Source organism: Nicotiana tabacum, chromosome 2 (assembly GCF_000715075.1).
Source record: "Nicotiana tabacum cultivar K326 chromosome 2, ASM71507v2, whole genome shotgun sequence".
Taxonomy (NCBI): Eukaryota; Viridiplantae; Streptophyta; class Magnoliopsida; order Solanales; family Solanaceae; genus Nicotiana; species Nicotiana tabacum.
The window spans coordinates 60256813-60280458 of NC_134081.1; the positions used below are offsets into that span (position 1 = coordinate 60256813).

Genomic DNA, 23646 nt, shown 5'->3' on the forward strand with positions numbered 1-23646 from the left:
GACATTGGAATGGAATCAAACACATATTGCGGTATCTAAAAGGGACTACCGATATGGGCTTATTTTATGGTAATGATTGCAGTCCCGATCTTGTTGGTTATGCCGATGTTGGGTATTTATCTGACCCACACAAGGCTCGATCTCAAACTGGCTATGTGTTTACATTTGGAGGCACTACAATATCTTGGCGATCGACTAAGCAATCAATCGTGGCTACTTCATCTAATCATGCTGAGATAATTGCTATTCATGAAGCAAGCCGAGAATGTGTATGGTTGAGGTCTGTAATACACCTAATTCGAGACAAATGTGATTTGAAGTGTGACAAACTACCCATAATTTTGTATGAAGACAATGCAACATACATAGCTCAATTGAAGGGAGGATTCATAAAAGGAGATAGAACAAAACACATTTCACCAAAGTTATTTTTCACACATGATCTTCAAAAGAATGGTGATATCAGTGTGCAACAGATTCGTTCAAGTGATAATATGACTGATTTGTTCACCAAATCTCTACCGACGTCAACCTTCAAGAAATTAGTGTACAAGATTGGGATGCGAAGGCTCAAGGATGTGAATTGATGCTCTCATCAGGGGGAGTTAATACGCAGTGTACTCTTTTTCCCTTACAAGATTTTATCCCACTGGATTTTCCTTGCAAGATTTTTAATGAGGCAACCAAAAAGCGTATTCCTAAACATGTGTACTCTTTTTCCTTCACTAGGAATTTTTTTTCTAATAAGGTTTTAACGAGACACATTATCTATGGACATCCAATGGGGAGTGTTATAAAAAATATTAAATTATGGTGGATGTCTACTCTTCCTCCATGATCTTCATCTCAAATGCTTAATGACATATTCAATGACATATTTTCTGTGTTTAATGACATATTCAATGACATATTTTTTTCACTTTTCATGCCTATATAAAGGCCTTGTAATAGATAGGAAAATACACACAATTGAAGAAAAAATAAGAATCTCTTCTCTTTTTCTCCATACATCTCTTAGCATGTTTTTCCTTGTTCCATATTATTACTTTGAGTTATATTTTATAACAAAACGTACACCAATACATGCATAGTCATGTGACTTTTATATCCATATTTATCACTTAAATCGTAGACAAGTGATGTGTTTTTAATGTATAACTCTTGGGTTAAATTATTTAACTTGGTCCAAACATCAAGTGCAAATATATATTTGCGATGTTACGAGTGATTGACTAAGGGGATAAACACTTACATTTACTGAATTTTTACAATAAACCAAATATTTAATCTAAGCCGTTAAAATTAAAGTGAATATATATCACTTAACTATAGTTAAGTTTACAAAAAACTAATGCATAATACCATGTAAGCTGAAATATATAACATTCTTGATTGATTGAGACAAAACGATTCCCTCAATACAGCTTAACTCCGTCAAGCCTGTACGAGTAGTGAAGAAGTATAGAGCACTTTCGTTGGTTGTTAACCAACGGAAAGCATGAGAGAAAAAAAGATGCACAACCTTCTTTGCTTGCGCATCTTCTCTTATTATATTTATTGAAAATTCGAGCCTTTAATACTATGTGCCTACTTATTCAGGAAGGGGCTTTGGGCCCTACTACAAGACATTTTCAAGAGCTTTTCGTATGAAGTTTACCTGGTCAATAAGAGGGGTACTTTTAATGAGAAGAATATCAGAGAGCCTTCTCCTTGCCTTGCCGAGTTTTGCTTCTGATCTCTCTCTGAGTCTCTAGTTCGTTATCTTCTACTACCGATCTTCTCCCTCTGCTGCTATCGGATATCGACCTAAGATACCAGACCAGGTGCGAGAGGCAGGCAGGGATGATCTTACATTCATTTGCTTGGTTTAAGCAGGAGTGTTGATATTTTAATCTTTCTAAGAACATTAAAGCTATGAATAAATGCTCATGGGAATATAACAAGTTTAATCCTTTAAACGAGATGAAAAGCCTTGAATCTGGTTTGAGAATTGACCCATAATCTTAGAAGGTTCATTCCCAAAATCTTACAATGATTTAAAAGCTTAAGGAACAATTTTGAACTTAAAGATATCAATGCCCATTATGGAAAATATTTCTATCTTTGAAAAACAAAGGAAGGACAATATGCTCAGAGCAGTATGCCAATCTTAATCCCTTGAAAGAGATCAACCTTCAAGTTTTGGTTGAAGAAAGTGGCATCTTTAAACAACTGCGAATTACATGCAACCATAATGGAAAAAAGAAAGCTAGTGCAGACTGTATCTTATTGATCCCAAATTGGTAGCCCACATCCATAGGCGACCGTCATGCTAGAGAAGATGTAAGGAAGTCAACATTTACAAGATTAAGGGTTGTCAACTCAAACATCTTTAAACTGCAAACATAACCCTTGCAGTCACCCATCCATTTATCTGTCGTCATCATCTAGTAACCTCCTTGTATGAAGGCATTCAACCGGTTCAGCTCTTCCCTGTGCTCACTCACGACAGCGCGGACAACATCTCCAATGGACACCATCCCTATCATACCTGTCTGATCAATGACTGGAATGTGCCTGATACGATTATCTGAAAAGTGATATTGAAAACTATGTAAACCTATCTGCTGAACTTCAATGAAATAGATTTAGAATGGGAAGGAGGTTTGGGAAAAGTTGCAGAAAATAGCACCTGTCATCAATTGCATTGCTTTCAGAACTTTGGTGTCTGGTGTGACAGTGATGAGCTTGTTCTGCAAACCCACATGGACAAAAGTTGGTCATGTTATGCATTAATAATGCACTGAATATAGAAGTGCTTGGCTGGGAGCAAATTTTATATGCTTCAGCATTTTTTCTTTTTTCCTTTTTTCTGATGAGAAGGGGCTTCTGAGCATTACCTCCTCCGTCATGATGTCGCCAACCTTTGTTGATTTGGATGATCTTCCTTGTACTATGATTTTCCGCAGATAATCTGGTTCGAGAAAATTAATGAGAAGGGGATGGGGTTGAAGAGAAAAGAATAATCAGAACAATCATGGAAGTGCTTTGCGTGTCTAACTGTGTGCAACTCTATGTATTTACAACTAGTAAGTCCAACTTGAAAATACCAGACAGCAAAAAATGTAACTTAAAAGCTTCCATGCCTGTAGCTTACTGTTGCATTATTCGTATATACAGTTCCTGAAGTGAACAGAACTAGAAAATGAAAGAAACAGACAATGATGAGGAATTTACAAGTCACCGAATATCAGTAACCTTCCCCAATTCTACATTCATGCAAATGCTCCAACACCAAAGCAATCTTATTTTTTATAGCTTCCATTCACATGGTCACAGAGAGATTCTTAAATTGCATGTGGACCCCAGTAACTTTTATAGCTTACATTCACATAGATCAAACAATAATCCTCTGATGATTTATTACAATAATAAAAAAAGGTCGCTGCTGATATCCCGATAATCATAGAGACAAGGTGAATTTTGTGACCGAGAAAGGTCACATTGCCAGTCATAGAAAGACCACAATATATTTGAATTGTCCAGAGGATCCAACATTTCTTGCAGCATTTATCTTTAAAGACAACTATGATGAGCAAAATTTGAAAACATGATTGCCGAACAAGTTCAAAATCCAATACTAGTGCAGGAAATTAAGGAAGCAGCATCAGAGGTATTTTGAGACAATTGTTTACCTCTTTCCGTAATAATCCCAGCAATTGACTTATTTTCCCCAGGTTTCACAACCACCAACGCTCCCACATTGTGTTGTGTCATCTGTATAGCCACAAAGAATTTGTTTTAAGTTCCCACTACACAAGCATAATGCACAAGTGCGCATCTGACTCATAAATGGATAAGAATTACACATTGTTCTTAGCAATATGGTTTGGTTGCACAATAAATACATAAAAATGCAACATTAACTGTGTAAATGGTTAGATGCAAGGGCAATGTACAGATGATTTACTGACCGATTTCACAGCATCGTAAACAGAGTCATCAGTAGTGCACCAGAGCCAGGAGCCATCAGCACCTTTACCCTTGCCTTTCAAAATGTCAGCTATTTTGGTGCTTTCAAAACCATGTTCTTCTATACGAGCAGCTGAAGTTGTTTCATGACGTGCAAATATAAGTGGCTTCGCTATTGGATTCACCAATCGGACATGTCGTAGAACAGCGCTCTTGAGGACACTTCCATGAGAAATGATTTGTTTGAATCCTCCTTGCATTTTGCCTATTATATTAGGACAACAACAACATGATAAATTCAGATATGCAATATAACAACACTGTCTAGCTTTAATGACTTGTACGCTCTAGAATATCAAATTGATCCAATAGAATCTTATATATTATAGTACAAAGTGATAGCCCTAGGATCTGCAAATATTCAAAGAGTGTCAAACCCATTTCAACAATAGGTTTTAACAACATTTTTATAAAAAAAAAATTGAAGCACCGTGCAAAAGATCCACCAAATCTGGGAAATATTGAACAAAAAGAATTTCAGATTTTAGATGTTTCCTTTATCTAGAGTCATTCGTGTAGACGTGCTCTATTTTGTAATAGTAAAAACCACTCACTCAATCAAGTCCACCATAACCAAAACAAACATTTCATATTTAACCAAAATCAGAAGTGAAAAAAATAGAAGCAGTTTTATCTTCTTCACTGAACAAATCTAAAGATATCATTGTCAAAGACGTTTCTCCAGATTTGTAAAAGAAAGATAGCATGTACCATTAAGAAAAAGATCACTGTCCTGAGAAGAAGAAGAAGAAGAAGACAAGTGGATATATTGATCAGAAAAGAAATCCAATAGGCGCCGTCAAAAGTCAAGCTGTTATTCACTTAACAGGGAGTATTTGTTATTCATTTCAGAGTCTAGCATGTTCTGATACTGAAATCCATAGATCTTCCTTTGTTTTTCCTCAACAATTAATATTGAATCAAATACAGAAAACAAAAGGAAGAGCATTCCACAAAGATATAAAAAGTCTTAAAAGATTTATGAAGAAACTCACCTCACCTCACTGGTATTGAGTTGTGCTTCGGAAGAAAATGAGGGTTTCGAGAACAATTCTTGGAGTTTATCCAACTGTTATTATACTACAAAAACTTTTTTGGAGAGTGGGGGTGGGGTGGGGTGGGGTGGGGTGGGGGTGTCCTATACTAGTACGTCAGTGTCATTTGTAAAGGAAATCGGGCCATACACTTTGTATTTAGCGAGAATATCGTGACCCTTCACCTTTCCACCAGTCACTCAGTCACCTTCAGCGCCCCTTGGCCCCTGCTTGGATTTAAGAAAATAATTCTCCAAATACTGATGATTTTTTATAAGTATAAGAAAGAAAAAAAATTCATATTATTTGATTGAAGATTTTAAGTAATATACGATTTTATGCATGATACAATGTGTGATAAGAATACACATATTGATATTACTTATAAAATTAACCGTATTTAAACACAAACAATATTAAAATATGAAATTTTTACATGATATTTCGCTAGTTTTGGCCATAGATTCCTAAATTTATTGAAAAATTTGATTTGGGTGAAGTTTGGTTTGAAAATGAAAATGTGTTTGGACATCAGTTTTTAAAATATATTTCCCAAATTTATTTTGAAAAAACATGAAACATGACTTATACCCACAAGTTTTAAAAACTATCACAAATACCCAACAGTATCATTATCAATAACATTCATTGTATTATCGACAAATACAAAGTCAAGAGGCTACTATCCAAAGGCAAGAGACAACTATTGGCAACTTGAAGGCTCAAGTGGCTCAACTGGTTGAAGCATTTAATGCTTAACAAGCTAATAATGCGGATAGTAGCCAAGAAAAGCATGAATTAGAGGCGGAAATTGAGGTGCTAATGGAAGATTTCAGAGTAGAACACCAACAACCTAACAAACTAGAATTTAAGGATGCCGAAATTGAAGAAGTAATACTAGAGTTAGCCAAGGATATTGAGGATACAAATTTAGTTGACTCTAGTATGATTGGTGCTGAGGATGTTGAAAATCTTGAAGTTCATGTATTTGAGCATATTGGACCTCATTCCAAACACTTTTCTACATTATGTTCAGATGGTGAAATGGGAATGGATCGTTACGAGCGAAGAAAGGAGACAAAAGAAGAGGCAGATGAGCCTTATATTCTGAAATTTTTCAGGTTGTCTAGGTAGGGTGATACTCTTTAGCTGAGAGACAAAATGTACATAAGGAATTATTTAATTTTTGGCTCGCAATAATTTGTATCGTCCCAAGATCATAATAATAAGATTGAATCAAAACTTGGGGTTCAATTCATAAGCTTGAGATAGAGGCAGAAAGGGATTCGCGTCGTGCCGCAACGTTAAAGCAGGCGCTTGTTGGGAGGCAACCCAACTTTACTGCTTTTTTTTATTTATAATATTTTTTAAATTATTTTTAATTATATTTTTTTAGTATTAGTTTTAGTTTTGTAGAAGTAGGAGCATAAGAAGCAACGCCATTGGAATGGAGCAAAAGAAAGCAAGATATGTGGAACTAAGTGTGGGGTGCTCGCATAAAGGATCAATGCCCGAGAGAAGTTTGAGTACCCCATGAGCCGCTAATACTTCGGCCTTTGGCCTACCAGGGAGTTTCTTTTACTCTCTTATTATTTATAGCGTGTATTAGGGACAATGCTCAAGGTTAAGCGTGGGGTGGGAAGATGTCTGGATGATTTCTTGTGTTATGTTATGTGTGCTAAAAAAAGAAAATAATAAGAAGTTAGGTAGAAATAGTCCTTCTTGTTTTTTCTTATGGCCATGGTTCTTTTTCAAGAGATGATTTTTTTTTTCTTTTAACCGTATGAGTTTAGTAGTTTTTTTTAAACCTTTTAAAAAAGAATATTGACTTTTCTCGATGTTGGACTTTCTAGACAGTTTTCTTGAGGGTATTAAAGTCTAATAAAAAATACAAAAAGATTTTTTCTTCTTCTTTTTAAATCAATAATGGAATAGGGAAAATTTGAGTATCTATACGTTTTGACATATTTTATATTGGGGCTTAGAGCTGATTTGCGCTAAATACTTTCTTCGTGATTCTTGTGATTATATGCCTTGAGAATATATATGATTTTATTTTGACTCTTGGGCTCATATATTGACTCATGTTATTACTTCCTATGTGGTTGAATTATATGATTATTATTCTTAGTTTCCTAAACTTGAGAGTCGGGTCTGAGTCGTCCTGAGTGAATCATGTGTATTGTGTGAGGTAAAACTTTTGATTGTACTTTGTGCCGTCCCTTAATAGCCCATAACTTTCCCCGTCTGTGAGTTGAAGCGAATTAAGTAAACTTTATGAGTCTAGGAAATGATATAGGTATTTGTTTGATTGACCTATGAGCTATTTGCCTACCAGTGATAAAATTATCCTTTGTTAGGCCATTTGAGTCTGTAAACCTTTTCTTTGGTATCCATATTACAAGTTGAGCCCTCTTTGTTTTTAATTAAATCTTGTTGAACGTTTACCTCTGGAAGCACTTAAGTCGCTAGAATAATAAGGAATGAAATTGGATACCTTTTGAGTGGAATTATAGAAAGTCCAAAAGGTGCACGTGTATATTGAGAGAGCAACTAGCTGGAAATATTGATTTTATGGAGGATGTTGAAAAAAATTGAAAATGAAAGAAAGAAAAGAAACAAGAATATCAAAAATAAGATGAAAAAAGCATATATAAGCCCCTCCAATTCATTTTGATTCGGGCTAGTGATTATGTAAAAGTGCGTAAAGACAATAGGCCGCATTATGTAGGGTTTCGTAGCAATGTGTTGAGTTGGTCATTAAGAGTATGTGCTTAAAAGTTGAAGTGTATTATATTAAAAGTGCTTGGGAGGGTTAGTTACTATTATTTATATCTATCCTACTTGTCCTTTAGCCTACATTACAACCTATAAAGTCCTACAAGATCCTAGACTTTGCAAGCTTAAAATAATCGAGTCTTACACTACGGGCAAGCCTATGGTACGATCTTGGTTGGAATATGAGATTCTTGTGGGGATGAGCGAATTCTTTCGATGTGAGAGTCCTTAAAAGATACTTGAACTTATATTTGAGTGTGTAGACTATTTTTTTTTTCTTTGGTTTGATGGTGAGGGCACATGATTTACAAAGGATTGGTAAAATTCTTGGTTTTTAAGTTGGCACAAGAAGCGAATCTTAGTATGGAATGTGTTGGAGTCAATTCTTGAGGCTAGGATGTTAGAAAAAATCACACAAATATTTTAAATAGTCTTGGCATCATTTTAAAACGTGAGGAAAAGTATGAATAGTACTTGTGCTGAGTTCTAAATGTTAGTATAAACTATTGTCATTGGTATGATGTTTGAGTAAATTTGAAATTTTATTTTTTGACAATGTTCTTAATTTTAAATTGCTCGAAGACGAGCAAGAGTCTAAGTGTAGGGTGGACTTTCACGCAGCGCGCGACCATAGACGAGCTCTCAACTTTTTTAAATTTTTTCCGTGAAGCGATCCGTGCCTTTGTCATACTTCACTATTTTGCATTGTGGCTGTCAAATCTGGTGCGTCTGCCCGTGTGCGACGCACGGGAATAGATGAGCTCTCAATTTTGCTCCCTCACTTCCGTTTTGCGATAATTCTTCTTCTTTTGCTCTACTTTCATCCTAATGAGCATATTTTACTTCAAAAAATATAATCTCCCGTAACTCTCACGACAATGAGATTTAAACACACTCAAAAACTTGCACTTTTGGTCATTTATCAGTGAGCCTAGGTCCAATGAAATCATTGACTCGCCCCTCCGTCATACCGCATAGAGCAAGTATATGAAAATATTGTACATGCTATGAAAAAGGTGTAACATATATCATATTACTAATATATGTATAAATAAGAAATAACAAATATACATGACATAACTCATAATCGATATCTCATAGTGCCATCTAGGGTTGTGCATGGGTCGGGTTGGTTCGGATTTTCTAATTACCAAACCAAATCAATTGTATCGGATTATTAAATTTAAATTCCAAACCAATAAAAGTTGGGTTTTTTAATCTCGAATTTTTCGGGTTTTCGGGTTTTTTCGTTTTTTTTTTCATAAAGTCTTCATAGCACAAACCGTAAAAATTGTGCTCCAAATATTTCTTTAATCCTAGTAAGACAGAACTATATAAGGTGTTTTTCAATAAAATAACATAAATATGAGATGAGTCATGGCATTGTACTAAAATATCCAACAATAAAGATAATAAAATCGCATAAAATAAATATTATTAATAAGGCATAATGAAAACAAACATAATTTAAAGTTATGACTAATAAGTACTATTATTTACATGACTAACCACTAAAAGAAAAATAAGTTATACATTTTATCTAAACCATAGAAAAACTAAAAAATAGATATCCAACACTATTTTCATTCATAGTACAATTGAATTGAATGTCTTTTATTAGTATTAGTATTGATTTAATTTTGGTTTAGGATTTATTTGAGTTACTAACATTTATGGACTATAAAACTTATTGGAACATCCAAAAATTATAACCTCAAGCTTGAAATAATACGTTAAAAGATAAAACTATGAAAAAACTTAAGAAATATTTATAAACTACGCTACCATAAATATTTGTATGTATTAAGTATATTTAAACTTCTATACATATAATGTCAGGTTGGTTTGGTTTCGGTTTGACATTTTTTAGTTAAAACCAAACCAAATCAAATATGGTCGGGTTTTTTTTTTCAACACCAAACCAAATCAAACCAAACCATAATCGTTTTTTTTTCTCGGTTTGACTCAGATTATCGGATTAGTGCAATTTGTCGGTTTTATTTGTACACCCCTAATGTCATCCATGCATAGCAGCAGACCGTCCATAAGGTGCACTTATCTATGTTGGACTATGCATCTCAATAGACCATTTATAGCTAATAATAAACTCATACTATGCCCATTCATCACTGCGGTAACTAGCAGCAGGTCACTACAGTGACAACCGAACTATGAGATACAAGATACAGACCACAGCCGGTACGATGCTAGCATCATCTCAACTCAATAAATAAATGCATGTAAGGAAAACTATACAATAATAATATCGAATATAAGAGAGAATTTATGTTAAGGATTTCAACACGATAAGCGCAAAACCACATGTATGTCACAACAAAAAATTTACACAATGCAAACTAGCATGCTAGCTATGCTAAACTTATCATGAAAGATAATCACATGCTTTTCAAACTATCTAACAGAGTGTAACACCTAGATAACTAACGCATAAGCTTAGAAAATGATATACTATAAGCGCTTGCTCCTCAACATATATACTAGGTGTTCGAAAGTATTCATACAAGTTTTAAATCATGACATTGGAAAAGCGAGTATTCGAGAAGTTAAAGTCTCTTGAGATGCCAAAGTCCCCAAGACAACCTCCAATAACCTTAATTTGAACTTTTAAAATGGTGAGAAATCACCACGGTAGAAACTTCATGTGCGCTGCCGTCAAATTCCCAAGCACCTGTACGTGCTTCCTTTTCCTAATGACTCAAAATATCAAATATTATCTCTATACTTGAGTCAACTCACGTGCCCAACAAGAAAATGGTGGGCCTTGTCCACTTTTAGACCCTTTAATAAAGTTATATTTCTAAGGTTATGTGCAATATTTTGGCCCGATAGTTAGCAAACCAAGATTAATTGCTCAATCTAACAATTAATAATTATGTAAATAATATCAAATTATTACACATAATTCCCATATAACTCGTATGTGAATCACAAACCCCCTAAAAGTATTCAGAGATGATTGATATGTCTCTACTCGTGGCCTAAGATCTTTGGCTTGACTGACATGAGTTGAAAAATAAACAAAGGACATACCTAGCTTTTTTATTTTCTTAATGAAGCATACATAGTTTTTTTATTCTTCTTGTTTTGTTTTATTACTTTTTTTCGGGTGATCGACATGAATGGCCGTATAAGGGGTTGATTTTTAAATATTGTCCCCATTCTTGAAAGTATTTATAAAATAACTCTAGGCCTCACACACTTATTGCTTGTCAAAAAATTCTTTACCAAATTGGTAGATTCATTGTTATATTTACTCTACCTATATTGTTAATTGTTCATGTAACGACCCGATCGGTCGTTTTGAGCATTTGCATTATGTTCGGCAGTTTGAGGTCCTGAGTAACATCATATAATGTATTATGACTTGCGTGTAGGGTTGATTTTGATTTTCGAGTGGTTCGGGACTGATTTAGAAGAATGATTCTCAATTTAGAAGCATTAAGTTGGAAGAGTTGACCACGTTTGACTTTTTTGTATTTGACCTCGGATAAGAGTTTTGACGGTTCTGTTAGGTCCGGATAGTGATTTTGGACTTGGGCGTACGTCCGTATTTGAGTTACGGTGTTCCTAGATGATTTTGAGGCTAATTGCTAAAAATTGAAAGTTTGAAGGTTTGGAAAGTTCATAGGTTTGACCGGGAGTTGACTTCGATATTATCGGGCTCAGATTGTGATTCCGGGAGTTGGAACAAGTTCGTTATGTCAGTTGAAACTTGTGTGCAAAATTTGAGGTGATTTCGAGTTATTTAGACGTGTTCAATGTAAGTTTGAAATTTGGTAATTCAAAATAGTTCATTAGCTTGAATTGAAGTACGATTCATTGATTTAATATTATTATTTGTAATTTAAGGCCTCGAGTAGGTATGTGGTATATTTTTGAACTTGTTGGTATGTTCGAACGGTGATTCAAGGAGCTAGAGTGTATTTCGGGGCGGTTTCGGACCATTTCTCTCTTGACTTTGATTGTTGGTTTTCTGCTGGTTTCTAATGCCTCGGGTGTTCTTCACGATCACGAAAGTATAGCCACGATCTCATAGTGTATGATTGGAGCTAGGTGTTTCACCTCTTCGCCTTCGCGACTAAAGGGTCGCCTTCGCATAGGTGTGGGGCGCGACGATCGCTTTCGCATAGAGTAGTCGCATTCACATTGAAAAGCTCGTAGACTTGTCTTCATGTTTGCATTGTTCAGGTCGTGTTAGTGGAGTGTCGGGAATTTGTGGGTATCGTGTTCGCGTGGTCAGTGTTGCGAACTCTGAGAGAATTTTGTGGTTGTGCACCTTTTGGGTGTCGCGATCGTGTAATGTGTGATGAGCAGTGCATATAAGATATTATTTTCGGACTTGGGACTCATTTTATTTTATTTTGAGATTGGGAGCTCGAATTTGGACAATTGTTTAGGCAATACTTACGATTTGGATTGGGTAAGTATTTCTGACTTGGATTTGATTATTATACATGATTCCATCTTTGATTTTGGTATTTGATTGATGATCTAAAAGAGAAATTGGGAGTTTTTGGCAAAACTTTCTAAAGAGAATAATTGGGTTTCGAACATCGATTCGGAGTCAGATTTAGATGAAACTTGTATGGTTGGACTCGTATTCGAATGGAATATCAGAATTAGTGAGTTTTGTCGAGTTCTGAGGTGCGATCTCGGGTTGACTTTAAATATTTGATTAAAGAATCGACATTTATTATTTGGGTTTGATTCCTATGGCATTATTTGATATTTTTGAGTTGTTTTTGGCTGGATTCGAGCCATTCGGTGGTCGATTCGCGCGGGGAGGTATTTTTAGGGTATGAATTTGGCTTGTTTGAGGTAAGTAACATATCTAAACTTGGTTTGAGGGTAATTATTCCTGTGGACTATGATACTTGAGATGTGTTGGGGGTGACTCACATGCTAGGTAATGTGTGTGCGTGCGTACACCGGGGGATTCATGATCGGGGTAGACTTTACGCTACTATGAGTCTTATTTTCTATCATGCCTCGTTATTTCATATTTTCCCTACTTGTATGACTACTTGAGCTATTAATCATGCTAGGGATAGTGTCTAGGCTATGCTTACATATTGAGACATGATAGGGCCATTGTTGCTTTTTTATGTTGTTTGCCTTGATTGTAGTCATATTCTCAGTCATAATTTTTTATCTTTATGTTATATCTCGGTCTCTGTACATTATTTGTATATCATAGCATATGTTGTTGATGCCTTCTATATGTGATACTGTTTGGACTGAGTTCTATGAGACGTGAGCCATTGAGACTTGAGCGGTTGATGACTGATGTGGGCCATAGAGCCGTATTGTGATTTATATTTGGATCAGGTTGCACGCTGTAACTGTTTGATATTTAAATCGGGTTGCACGCTACAATAGATTGATATTTGGATCAGGTTGCATGCTGCAACAGATTGACATTTGGATCGGGTTGCACGCAGCAACGGTTATATTGATTGTTGGCTTATATTCGATCAGAGCTTGGGCAAGGATCCGTCCCTCCAGAGTCTAGTATTCATGATGAGCGCAGGCAAAGGGTCATATATGTGCTTTGGTTATGGGTATTTGTTCTAGGCACCCGTACAATACTGAGTGTGGTTCTGTGTGTGATGTTGAGGGGCATTTGTGTCCGGCAACGTGGGTGTGCTGAGTGTGAGTGTCCTTGATAGCTTCGCTATGATGTTATTGACTTGATATATATATATATATGACATGTAGGCAGAAAAATTTATTTTCCTCATGCTAGATGGTAAATGAAATGTCTTACCTGTTATTGAAAGTTGATATATGCTCCTCTTACTTTCTTTCACAAACATAATTAATTAAAGCCCTTTAGCTATTAAATGTATTAGGCTAAACGAAAATCTAGGTATATACTTTTTTTTTAAAACAAAACTACATTTCAATTGACTTATTTTGCTTACTACTGCACTCAAAGGTGAATGTGATGAACCTCAAAGGAGAGAGATAGCAGCTTGTCAAAAGATAGGAGTAGAATAAATTTCGTAAAAATGGATATTGAATTTAAACGATACTTTTCAAATTGGATATAAAGATAATTTCTACTTACGTGTCAAATTCACTTTTCCTTATAATAATTTGTGGGTAATTTTGTATTCTTTCTTCACATCAAAAGACTACATAAAACTTTTATAGAGTGAAAAGGTACGTTTTTACTTTTGGAAGTTATTATAGGAGTACTCATTTTGCATATAAGTAGACCATCATATATATATATATATATACTTATTATTCTCGTATATGCTTTGCATGTCCTTATTCTCAACACACATTAGCTAGGAGAAAGTAGGCAATTGCTAGGCTGGGAGGATGAAGTTGAGTGAATATATATGAGATTGAACAATAGCAAGCCTAGGGCAGAGATCTTTAGTTTCTTATTTATTGCTTCAAAAGTTACCATATCTTAATTCTTAAATGAGAGAAATGTGAGACGATTCCAAGGAGTTAAAAGAAAAGGCAGTCATCGCCTCAAAGGAAATTGCCATTCAGCTGTATATACGAGATTTCCAGCAGCGCAAATGGAAACAGTAGCTATACAGAATTTTATTTTTTCAAAAAATTAAAGAGAAGGAAGCTATTGGAATCACATGGCCTCTTGTGGGGCCATATACTAGGGTTTGAAATTAATGATGTTAACCATTATTAAAGTTGTTTAGGATTTTATTTATTTAATGAACAGGCCAAGGTAAGGATAAGATTCTTTGGAGGTGGCGACATTGGATAAGGTATCAAAAATATAGGCGTTGATGAGTCATGTTGCACTTGGAATAAATCAAGATGCCTGAATCTGACCTAATTCTACCTATTTTTCATAAATAAATAAATAAATTCCTCAGTCCTTAGTTGCCAGTAGGAATCATCACGTCATAGATATAGCATTATTCTTTAAAAGAATTTAATTTTTAGGCACCGACCCTGCATATAATTTTTTGTAGTACTAGATTTAGTTGACTTAAAACATGTATAATTCTTTATAAATGTATGATTTGGTAAATGTATTGGGTAAACTCGGTACGTATTAAATAGTTGAATAATAGAGCGACACATGGAACCGGCGACAGACAGAAAGCGAGGCAAGTGGAAACTAAGACCAGGGACAGCAGCTTCGGTTGGCACCGAGAAGACCCCGGAGAAAAATATTGCTAATAAAGACAAGCGAATGTTTGTCACCCGATGACATTCAATGAGAAATATTCTTCAGTATTAAATACACAATCTGTTATAGAGAATTATAGCATTCATAGCCTGCCATTACACATTCATCAATAGGCCTCATAATTGTCACTTAAGAGGGGCTTGATCCTAGGACCTTATTCCCTAGATGCAGCTATAAATAGTGACTTCAACAACCGTTATAGAGCACGAATTTTCTGACAAATTTATGCTACACATTATTCTAAGGTCAATAATACTTTATTTCATGTCTATTGATAGTCTTATTACTGTCTTCGGAAGTTATGCTCCCGGAATCAATCTATTTGTTATCTTATCTCAATTTCAACGCTAAGTCTTGCATTTTATTTAATTTATTTATTATTTTGGGATCAAATCGATTCGTTTTTCTATAAACCACATTACAAATTCAGCTGTACCGTTTTACGGGTAAACAGTTTGGTGCCCACCGTGGGCATAAACAGTTGCGTAATTGAGTTGATCCTTGCATTTATTACTAATATGTTTAATTCCTTGTTTCTTAGTGAAAAATTGTAAAAAAAAATGGCGGATAATGATATCAACATCGCACACAACGTTGAAGCCCAAGGAAATCCGCCTCAACACGAAGATTCGATTAGTGATACCCACAACGGGATGATGTAGCCACACCGGTCCATGGCGGGCAATATCCACGACACGTTCGGGAGTCAACTCCTGATGGTGCTGAAGACGAGCACGTTACGGAAACGGTGAGAATCTTGAGGGAACAACAAAAGGCTATTATGAGCCATCTCTAGCGACAAGATTAGGCCATGACAGAGTTGTGGCAAGCGTTGCCGGGTGCTTCCAACAACGCGAATGGAAGAGCTCCAGTTTCTCCTGGTGCTCCCGCAAACCAAACATCACAAATGGTTGATAACAACACCCCAAGGGGTGAGGTCAACTTTGACGGGGAACGACAACGGATCTGGTAACAATAATGGGAATGATCCCTTTAAAACCAAACTCATATGATTTATGAGGGAAATAAATGCCCGAATGGACCAAATCCCAGGCGCGCTGCCAGTGTTGAAAGGACCGAAGTTAGAGAAATACACCCAGTTGCCGTTCAAACCGAGCGTGGCACCAGAGTTAATCCCAAAGCGGTTCAAAATTCCAGACATGCCAAAATATGATGGGACTTCAGATCCTCAGGAGCACATCACCACCTACACAACGGCGGTGAAAGGAAATGACTTAGCTCCACACGAGATTGAGTGTCACGCCCCGAACCTAGGAGCGAGACAAGCACCCCGTGCCTCACCTAACCTGGCATACCAAATTGCGACTAAGGGACTCTGAACACATAATGTCATACTTTGGCCATGGGGCCACCTTGCAAGACAATTTGCGAAGCAAAATATAAAACTGAATGGAAACTAGCGCTAACTAAACATCAATATAAAGCTAGGCCGACAAGGCCATCATAGCTACTACAGCTGACAAACCATCAAATATACATACCAGGCCTACAAACCCAACATACTGCACTAACCAACAGGATATGCCTACAAGCCTCTACTGATAGATGTACTATGATCGGAACAGGGCCCCGACCTACCCATAACATATATACAGATATACATAAGATGTACACAAAACTCTAGTCCTGGCAACTCCGAAAGACGTGGAGCTTACCGATCAGGCGGAACTCGGAAAACACCTACTGAGGAGGTCTACCCGTCTGTCTGTCTGAACCTGCATGCATGAAATGCAGCGCCCCAAAAAAGGGACGTCAGTACGAAATAATGTACCGAGTATGTAAGGCAATAAAATAACTGAAATCTGAAACTGAACTGATAATATGATAACTGAAATTAACTGGGAGTCAAAGATGATCTGGAGATATACTTACCTGCTGATACTGACTCAACTCCTTCAATATAGTAAGTAAAATAATTGTACGGCCTTATAAGGCTCGGTATATATAACTGCTCTGCCATAGTAGGCTCGCTTATAGGCGCTCGGCCATACTAGGCTATGTATCTCGACCATGCTGGGCTCGCTCATAGGCGCTCGGCCACAGTAGGCTCGGTATATAACTTTTCATCTGATCAGAGGTTGCCCAATAGGGGCCTGCCCATCGATTATAGCTCGATGGTAATGAAAATACTATAATACTGTATATATAGGCTTGCTGCTCTCTTGACTGGAAGAAGACAATACTAAAATTGAATATAGAGTCTCGATAAGGAATAATATTGTAACTTATGAGACTAGAATAGTGTGAATAAATTCATGAATATGAACTTCTCTTTTTGTCTCATTACTAACACATGTAGCTACGAGATCATGCCAAAATGAAGGAAGGCTTAGCCTTAACATACCTTATCACAATCTTTTCAATCACCAAGTTGAACTCACCTCTTCGCACCTTAATCTACAAGAATGATAATAATACTATCGTTAAGTTACGAAAGGTACAACTATCGCACAACGAACGACAAACCTATTTTGTATTAAAACGGGCAGCATCTCCCCTATAATATGCCCTTCCTCCAACTTCAAGATAACACCAACAATACAAGGAAAGAACAATAACAACATATATACATCATTTTTCAGCCCTATATACACCATCAAATACTACAAAACAGCCCAACACACCCCAATCTCTTCGTACACAAAACGACCACCGTAGTAGTGTCAAACGACCCGAAAATGTTATGACGAACGACCAGCCAACCACCCTACATTTATATGGTGTTTATAAACCCCCTTCCTCCTCCAAAACTCCACAAAATAGTAATAAAACACGCAGCCCAACAGCAACACAAAATAGTCCACAAAACAGTCCGCTACAAGTGAATAACTCGAACTCACGGCTTCCGATCACCGTCCCGTGAGTTCTTACAAGTATAGAACGACTTACCATGAATTTACAGCAGAAAAAATGGATGAAAGAGAGCAGTAAACTCACCTTATTTGTTGGATAACTCAGCTCCTATCTTGGTTCTTCAAACTCTAAGTTTTACCTCCAATTGGAACTTGAAAGGGAGAGAAAATCAATTAGGGTTTGTGGGAAATTTTTTGGGAGGATTCTTTGCAGAGCTTATGTCTGGTTATTATGCTCTATTTTAAGTCTAATATATGAAGAAAATAGGCCCTTAAAAGGCCTCTTTGGACGACCCGAAATGGCCCATTTTTGGGCTTTCATTTAAGCAAGTAGGTGACACACCTACTTGTCACCTAGCAGCTTGCGCAGTATCGCAAAAATGCACATATCTCTCTACTCCGATGTCGTATTGACAAATGGTTTAATGCGTTGGAAAATAGACTCATAGATCTTTAATTTGATGGGTGGAACACACCATAACTCTAAGTATATTGGGAGAAAATTGCAGTTACATTTGACCCAAAGTTTCAGTAAAACTTATAAATGTAACTTGTGATGACTTTCATCGACTTTTGTTCCACAACTCGCTTGACTTAAAAACATAACACACGGGTGTAATACGACTAATATAAATCATAACATAATCTCTTTATCATGTTAATCACCCTAGTCTCACCCCAAAGGTACACGTTATAACATTCCCAACTTGTCGACTTTCGATGAAACATTATTTTATTTAATTGCTTTAGCTTCTGAACTGTCCAACCCTCTTTGTACTTGTTGTTCATGATCTTCAATATTTGTAACCTCAGAGGTAACATGATTAACTTACTTTATATACTTTTAAATATTATCTCATTTTTTTGTCCTACATTAGTTTGCTTACGACGCATTTTTACATACGAAAATATAGGGTGTAACATTGAGTCAGTCTTGCTGAAGAAGTTCGGGGAGACCCTCACGAAGGGGGGCCTGACATGGTATTCACTTCTACCCGAGCACTCAATAGATTCCTTGAGATACTCGTAGATTCTTTTATCAAGGCCCACATCGGGGCCAGGAAGGTGCTGACTCGAAAGGCCGATATATTCAAAATTGCACAAGGAGAGTCTGAATTGCTGCGAGAGTTCGTGACCAGATTTAAGAAGGAAAGGATGCTGCTACCGGTCGTTCAAGATGAATGGGCGGCTGAGGCATTTACTAAGGGGCTGAACCCGAGGAGCTCTGACGCTTCCCGAAAACTGAAAGAAAGTCTGCTCGAGTTCTAGGCAATAATATGGGAAGATGTCCACAACCGCTACGAATCAAAGATAAAAATAGAGGATAACCAGCTCGGTTTCCCGGAATCAACCAAGGGTCGAAACGAGAGAAGAATAAGGAGAAGTTGAAGGAAGATTTCGACATAGATCGACAGTCTTCTAAAGGCTGGTTTTTGCCCTACGAAAGGGCCGAATGAAGCAGTCGAGGTTTCCGGTCGGCTGATAGGTTCATTACTGATAGGAGAGTTGACCGTGGACGGAATAACAGATCATTGCATGTCAAAGAGATATCAGGCTCCCGGGATTCCACCTACCACAGACAGTCTGATTATAATGTCAATGTCAGCATAGTGAAGCTGGTATCGGTGATGAGGAACATTAAGGAAGCATAGTTCCCGAGGCGGATGAGATCTGATCCCAGTTAGAGGGATCCTAATCTATGGTGTGTGTATCATGGGACTAACGGCCACCAGACTGGGGACTACCGACATCTGTGCGAGGAGGTGGCGACATTGCTAAAAAATGACCATCTCAGAGAGTTCTTAAGCGACCGGGATAAAAATAACTACGACCGTAACCGCGATAACGAAGACAGGAGAAGATCCTCCTCGCCTAATGATCAACATGATCTTCGGAGGGAACGAGATTAATGGTGAAACCTTTTCAGTAGCAAAAAAGACAAAGGTATCAGTGACCCATAACAAAAGACTCCGGGAAGTCACCGAGGACGATATCACCTTCACAAAGGAGGACACCGATGGACTCCTACTACCGCACAACGATGCCCTGGTAATTTCTCTTAATGTTTTAGATTTTAAAATTAAACATGTTTTGGTGGACCCATGGAGTTCAGCCAATGTTATCCAATGGAAAGTGCTAGAACAAGCCAAGCTAACCGGAAGCATCATTCTGACCACAAAGCTCCTCGCCGGTTTAACTTAGCAAGTGTGACAACTCGAGGGGAGATCCTGCTGCCCACAAACACCGAAGGGATCATAAAGACGACCCTGTTTGAAGTAGTAGACGGCAACATGGGCTACAACATTATTCTTGGAAGACCATGGCTACACGAGATGAAGGTTGTGCTATCAACATACCATCAACTTCTGAAATTCTCAACTCCCGAGGGAGTTAAACAAATAAGAGGAGATCAACTAACGTCAAAGGATATGAACGTGATCTCGATTTCCAGTAGTAAAGGGAAGGAACATACGACATAGCAATTACAGGAACCGGCGCATGCTTCCGAGCCAAACGAAGTCGACAAAGGGGAGGAGTCGTCAGAATCCTATCAGGTACCAAGGTATTTCCAGGTACTAGAAGAAACAGACGCAACCAAATCCACAGCGGAAGAACTCGAACAAGTCGCATTGTTCAAGAAGTTCTTAGAGAGGAAGTTCCACTTGGGTACAGGATTAAATCCTGAGCTCAGGTCAGGATTTATAGAATTTCTTAAATTTAATATTGATTATTTTGCATGGTCGCATATGGATATGACAGGTATTCTGCTAGAGGTGGTCGTGCACTAGTTGAGCTTGGATCCCAACATCCCTCTGGTAAGGCAGAAGAAACGCCATATTGCGGAGGTCAAAGATAGGTTTGTCAAAGAAGAGGTAACTCGATTGTTTGATATCGTTTCAATCCGAGTGGTAAAGTATCCCGACTGGCTAGATAACATAGTAGTTGTTCCAAAAAAGAATAATAAATTTCGCATTTGCGTAGATTATAAGGATCTGAATAAGGCGTACCCAAAAGACTCATTCCCATTGCCAAACATCGACCAAATGATTTATGCAACGGCCAGGCACGAGTTAATGAGTTTTCTCGATGCCTATTCCGGGTATAACCAAATCAAAATGAACTCGGAGAATCACGAAAAGACTTTGTTCATAACTAACTTCGGAACATATTGCTACAATGTGATGCCTTTCGGGCTTAAGAACATCGGATCCACTTACCAGAGGCTTGTGAACAAAATGTTAGAAAAGCAAATAGGGAAAACAATGGAAGTTTACATAGATGATATGCTGGTTAAGTCTTTGAATGCAGGTGATCATCTGAAGCACCGCCAAGAAACCTTTGACATCCTAAGGAAGCACAACATGAAGCTTAACCCTAAAAAGTGTGCATTCAGAGTCAGCTCCGGTAAGTTCTTGGGTTTCCTGGTGTCAAAAAGAGGGATAAAAGTCAATCCCGATAAAATTAAAGCCATCGAGGACATTCCCAACCAGCTATCAAATGTGAAAGAGGTTCAGAGGTTAACTGGAAGACTGTCCATTTTAAGCAGGTTCATTTTCCGGTCTTCAAAAAAATGCTATCACTTCTTCTCACTTCTGAAAAAGAAGAACAACTTCGAATGGACTCCGGAATGCCAGCATGACTTGAAAGATTTGAAAAGGTATTTATCGAGCCCTCCATTACTATCAAAATTGGATGAAGGAGAACAATTGTTAATTTACTTATCGGTCTCGGAGGTAGCGGTAAGTGCTGTTTTAGTCCGCGAAACTTGCTACCCACACTTCAAAAAATTGGCCTCTTAACTCTCGTAGTTGTCGCTCGAAAGCTTAGGCCTTATTTTCAATGCCGCCCGATAGCCGTGGCGACAACCTTTCCCCTGCAGAATATCCTTCACAGTCGATTGGACAAGTGGGAAGTCAAAATGAGTGAATTTGACATAGAGTATAAACCCATGACTACGATCAAATCACAAGTTTTGGTCGACTTCGTAGCAGATTTCAGTCTCGGACTGCTGCCTTTGGCCACCAAAGAAGCGGTGATAAAGTGGGAAATGACTTCAGAAGTCTGGACCTTGTTTACGGACGAAGCTTCCAACGTGAAAGGGTCTGGGCTCGGGGTAGTACTAATTACACCCTCGGGAGAAACTCTAAGGCAGGCCATAAGAATTGTTCCCTTAACTAACAATGAAATCGAGTATGAGGCTTTAATTGTAGGACTTGAACTGGCCCAGGGACTAGATTCCAAGGTCATTGAAATCAAATGCGATTCCCAACTGGTAGTAAATCAGGCATACGGGATCTTCGACACCAAAGAGGAATGTATGCAACAATATGTAGTGAAAGTCCAGACTCTGCTCGCACGGTTCAGGGAATGGTCAATCACCCATATTTTGGGAGAAAACAATACAGAAGCAGACGCACTGGCCAATCTGGGCTCGTCCACGTAAATGAAGGGATCAAACTCTGGTACGGTCATACAGCTCATGCATTCGGTATTGGATGTGGACGGCTATTATGAAGTAAATACGACCAATTTGGTCTGAGACTAGAGAAATGAGATCATCGATTATCTTGAACTCGGGGTGCGGACTTGTTAGTATTAAAGTTAATTAGGGCAGGATACTACTGGCCCCGAATGGAACAAGAGCTAAGGCATTTGTTCAAAATGCGACAAGTGTCAACGCCATGCGTCGTAGGTGCATCAACCGGCATAACTATTGCATGCAGTATTGTCGCCTTGGCCATTCATGAAATGGGGGATGGGCATAGTTGGTCCGCTGCCGTCGGCTCCTGGTAAGGTAAGAATCCTTTTGATTTTAACTGATTACTTCTCTAAGTGAGTTAAAGCAGGTCCTTACCAGAAATCGGCAAGTGCGAAGTGTTCGATTTCCTGTGGGAGATAATAATTTGCATGTTTAGGATACTAAAGGAAATAGCATGCGACAACGGGCCATAATTTATATCAAAATAATCACATCTTTGCCATACCACCCAAGCGTAAATGGCCAAGCGAAATCGAAAAATAAGGTGATTATTCAAAATCTCTAAAAAAACGATTGGAAGCACCCAAAGGAAAATGGCCCAAATAGTTACTTGGAGTGCTATGGGCATACCGAATGACAACCAAGTCAAGCACGAGAGAGACACCTTTCTCTCTCGTATACGGAGAAGAAGCCCTAATCCCGGTGGAAGTGGGAGAACCTACCATGAGATACTTCCGGGCGGACTAAGAAGCAAACAACGAAACATTGCTGGTTAGATTGGAGCTGCTTGACAATTGCAGGGACTTGGCGCATATAAGGATGGTGGCCTAGAAACAAAGAATGGAAAGATATCATAATCGAAGAGCCAATATCCATTATTTTAATGTGGGAGACTTGGTTTTAAGAAAAAAAACTCAAAATACCCGAGAGCTCAACGCAGGGAAGCTGGGTCCGACATGGGAAGGCCCCTACTGGATTTCAGCTATCACCGGGAAAGGATCATATGAACTGGAAAATCAAGACGGATTTAAATTTCGAAGCAACTAGAATGTGGCACACCTCATAAGGTACTAATGCTGATGAGCACCGCTTATACTGAAAGTATGTGTTGCACTTTTTTTCCTTTGTCCAGTTTTTGTCCCAATTGAGTTTTTCTGGCAAGGTTTTTAACGAGGCAGCAACGGAAAGCATACTACGAAGGAAACACTATCAGCAGAAATAAGACATTTAAACAACAAGGTATGGAAACGACAAACCACTACGGGATGGATA

At 37.7% G+C, this 23646-nt stretch overlaps 1 protein-coding gene across 2 annotated transcripts; it reads right to left on the reverse strand.

The window, feature by feature from the left end:
* Window positions 1-2085: 2085 nt before the first annotated feature.
* Window positions 2086-5102, reverse strand: LOC107767529 (CBS domain-containing protein CBSX3, mitochondrial). 2 transcript variants are annotated; one of them, XM_016586568.2, is made up of 6 exons: window positions 5012-5102; window positions 3954-4216; window positions 3675-3756; window positions 2880-2953; window positions 2672-2732; window positions 2086-2569 (listed from the first exon to the last, which is right to left on the reverse strand). In XM_016586568.2, exons 2-6 carry the CDS (start codon window positions 4209-4211, stop codon window positions 2427-2429), a joined length of 618 nt encoding a protein of 205 aa, XP_016442054.1. In that variant the 5' UTR covers window positions 4212-4216; window positions 5012-5102; the 3' UTR covers window positions 2086-2426. The 2 variants fall into 2 exon arrangements, with proteins under 2 accessions (XP_016442054.1, XP_016442049.1); XM_016586563.2 differs by having other exon boundaries at window positions 5007-5102.
* Between the last annotated feature and the right edge of the window lie 18544 nt (window positions 5103-23646).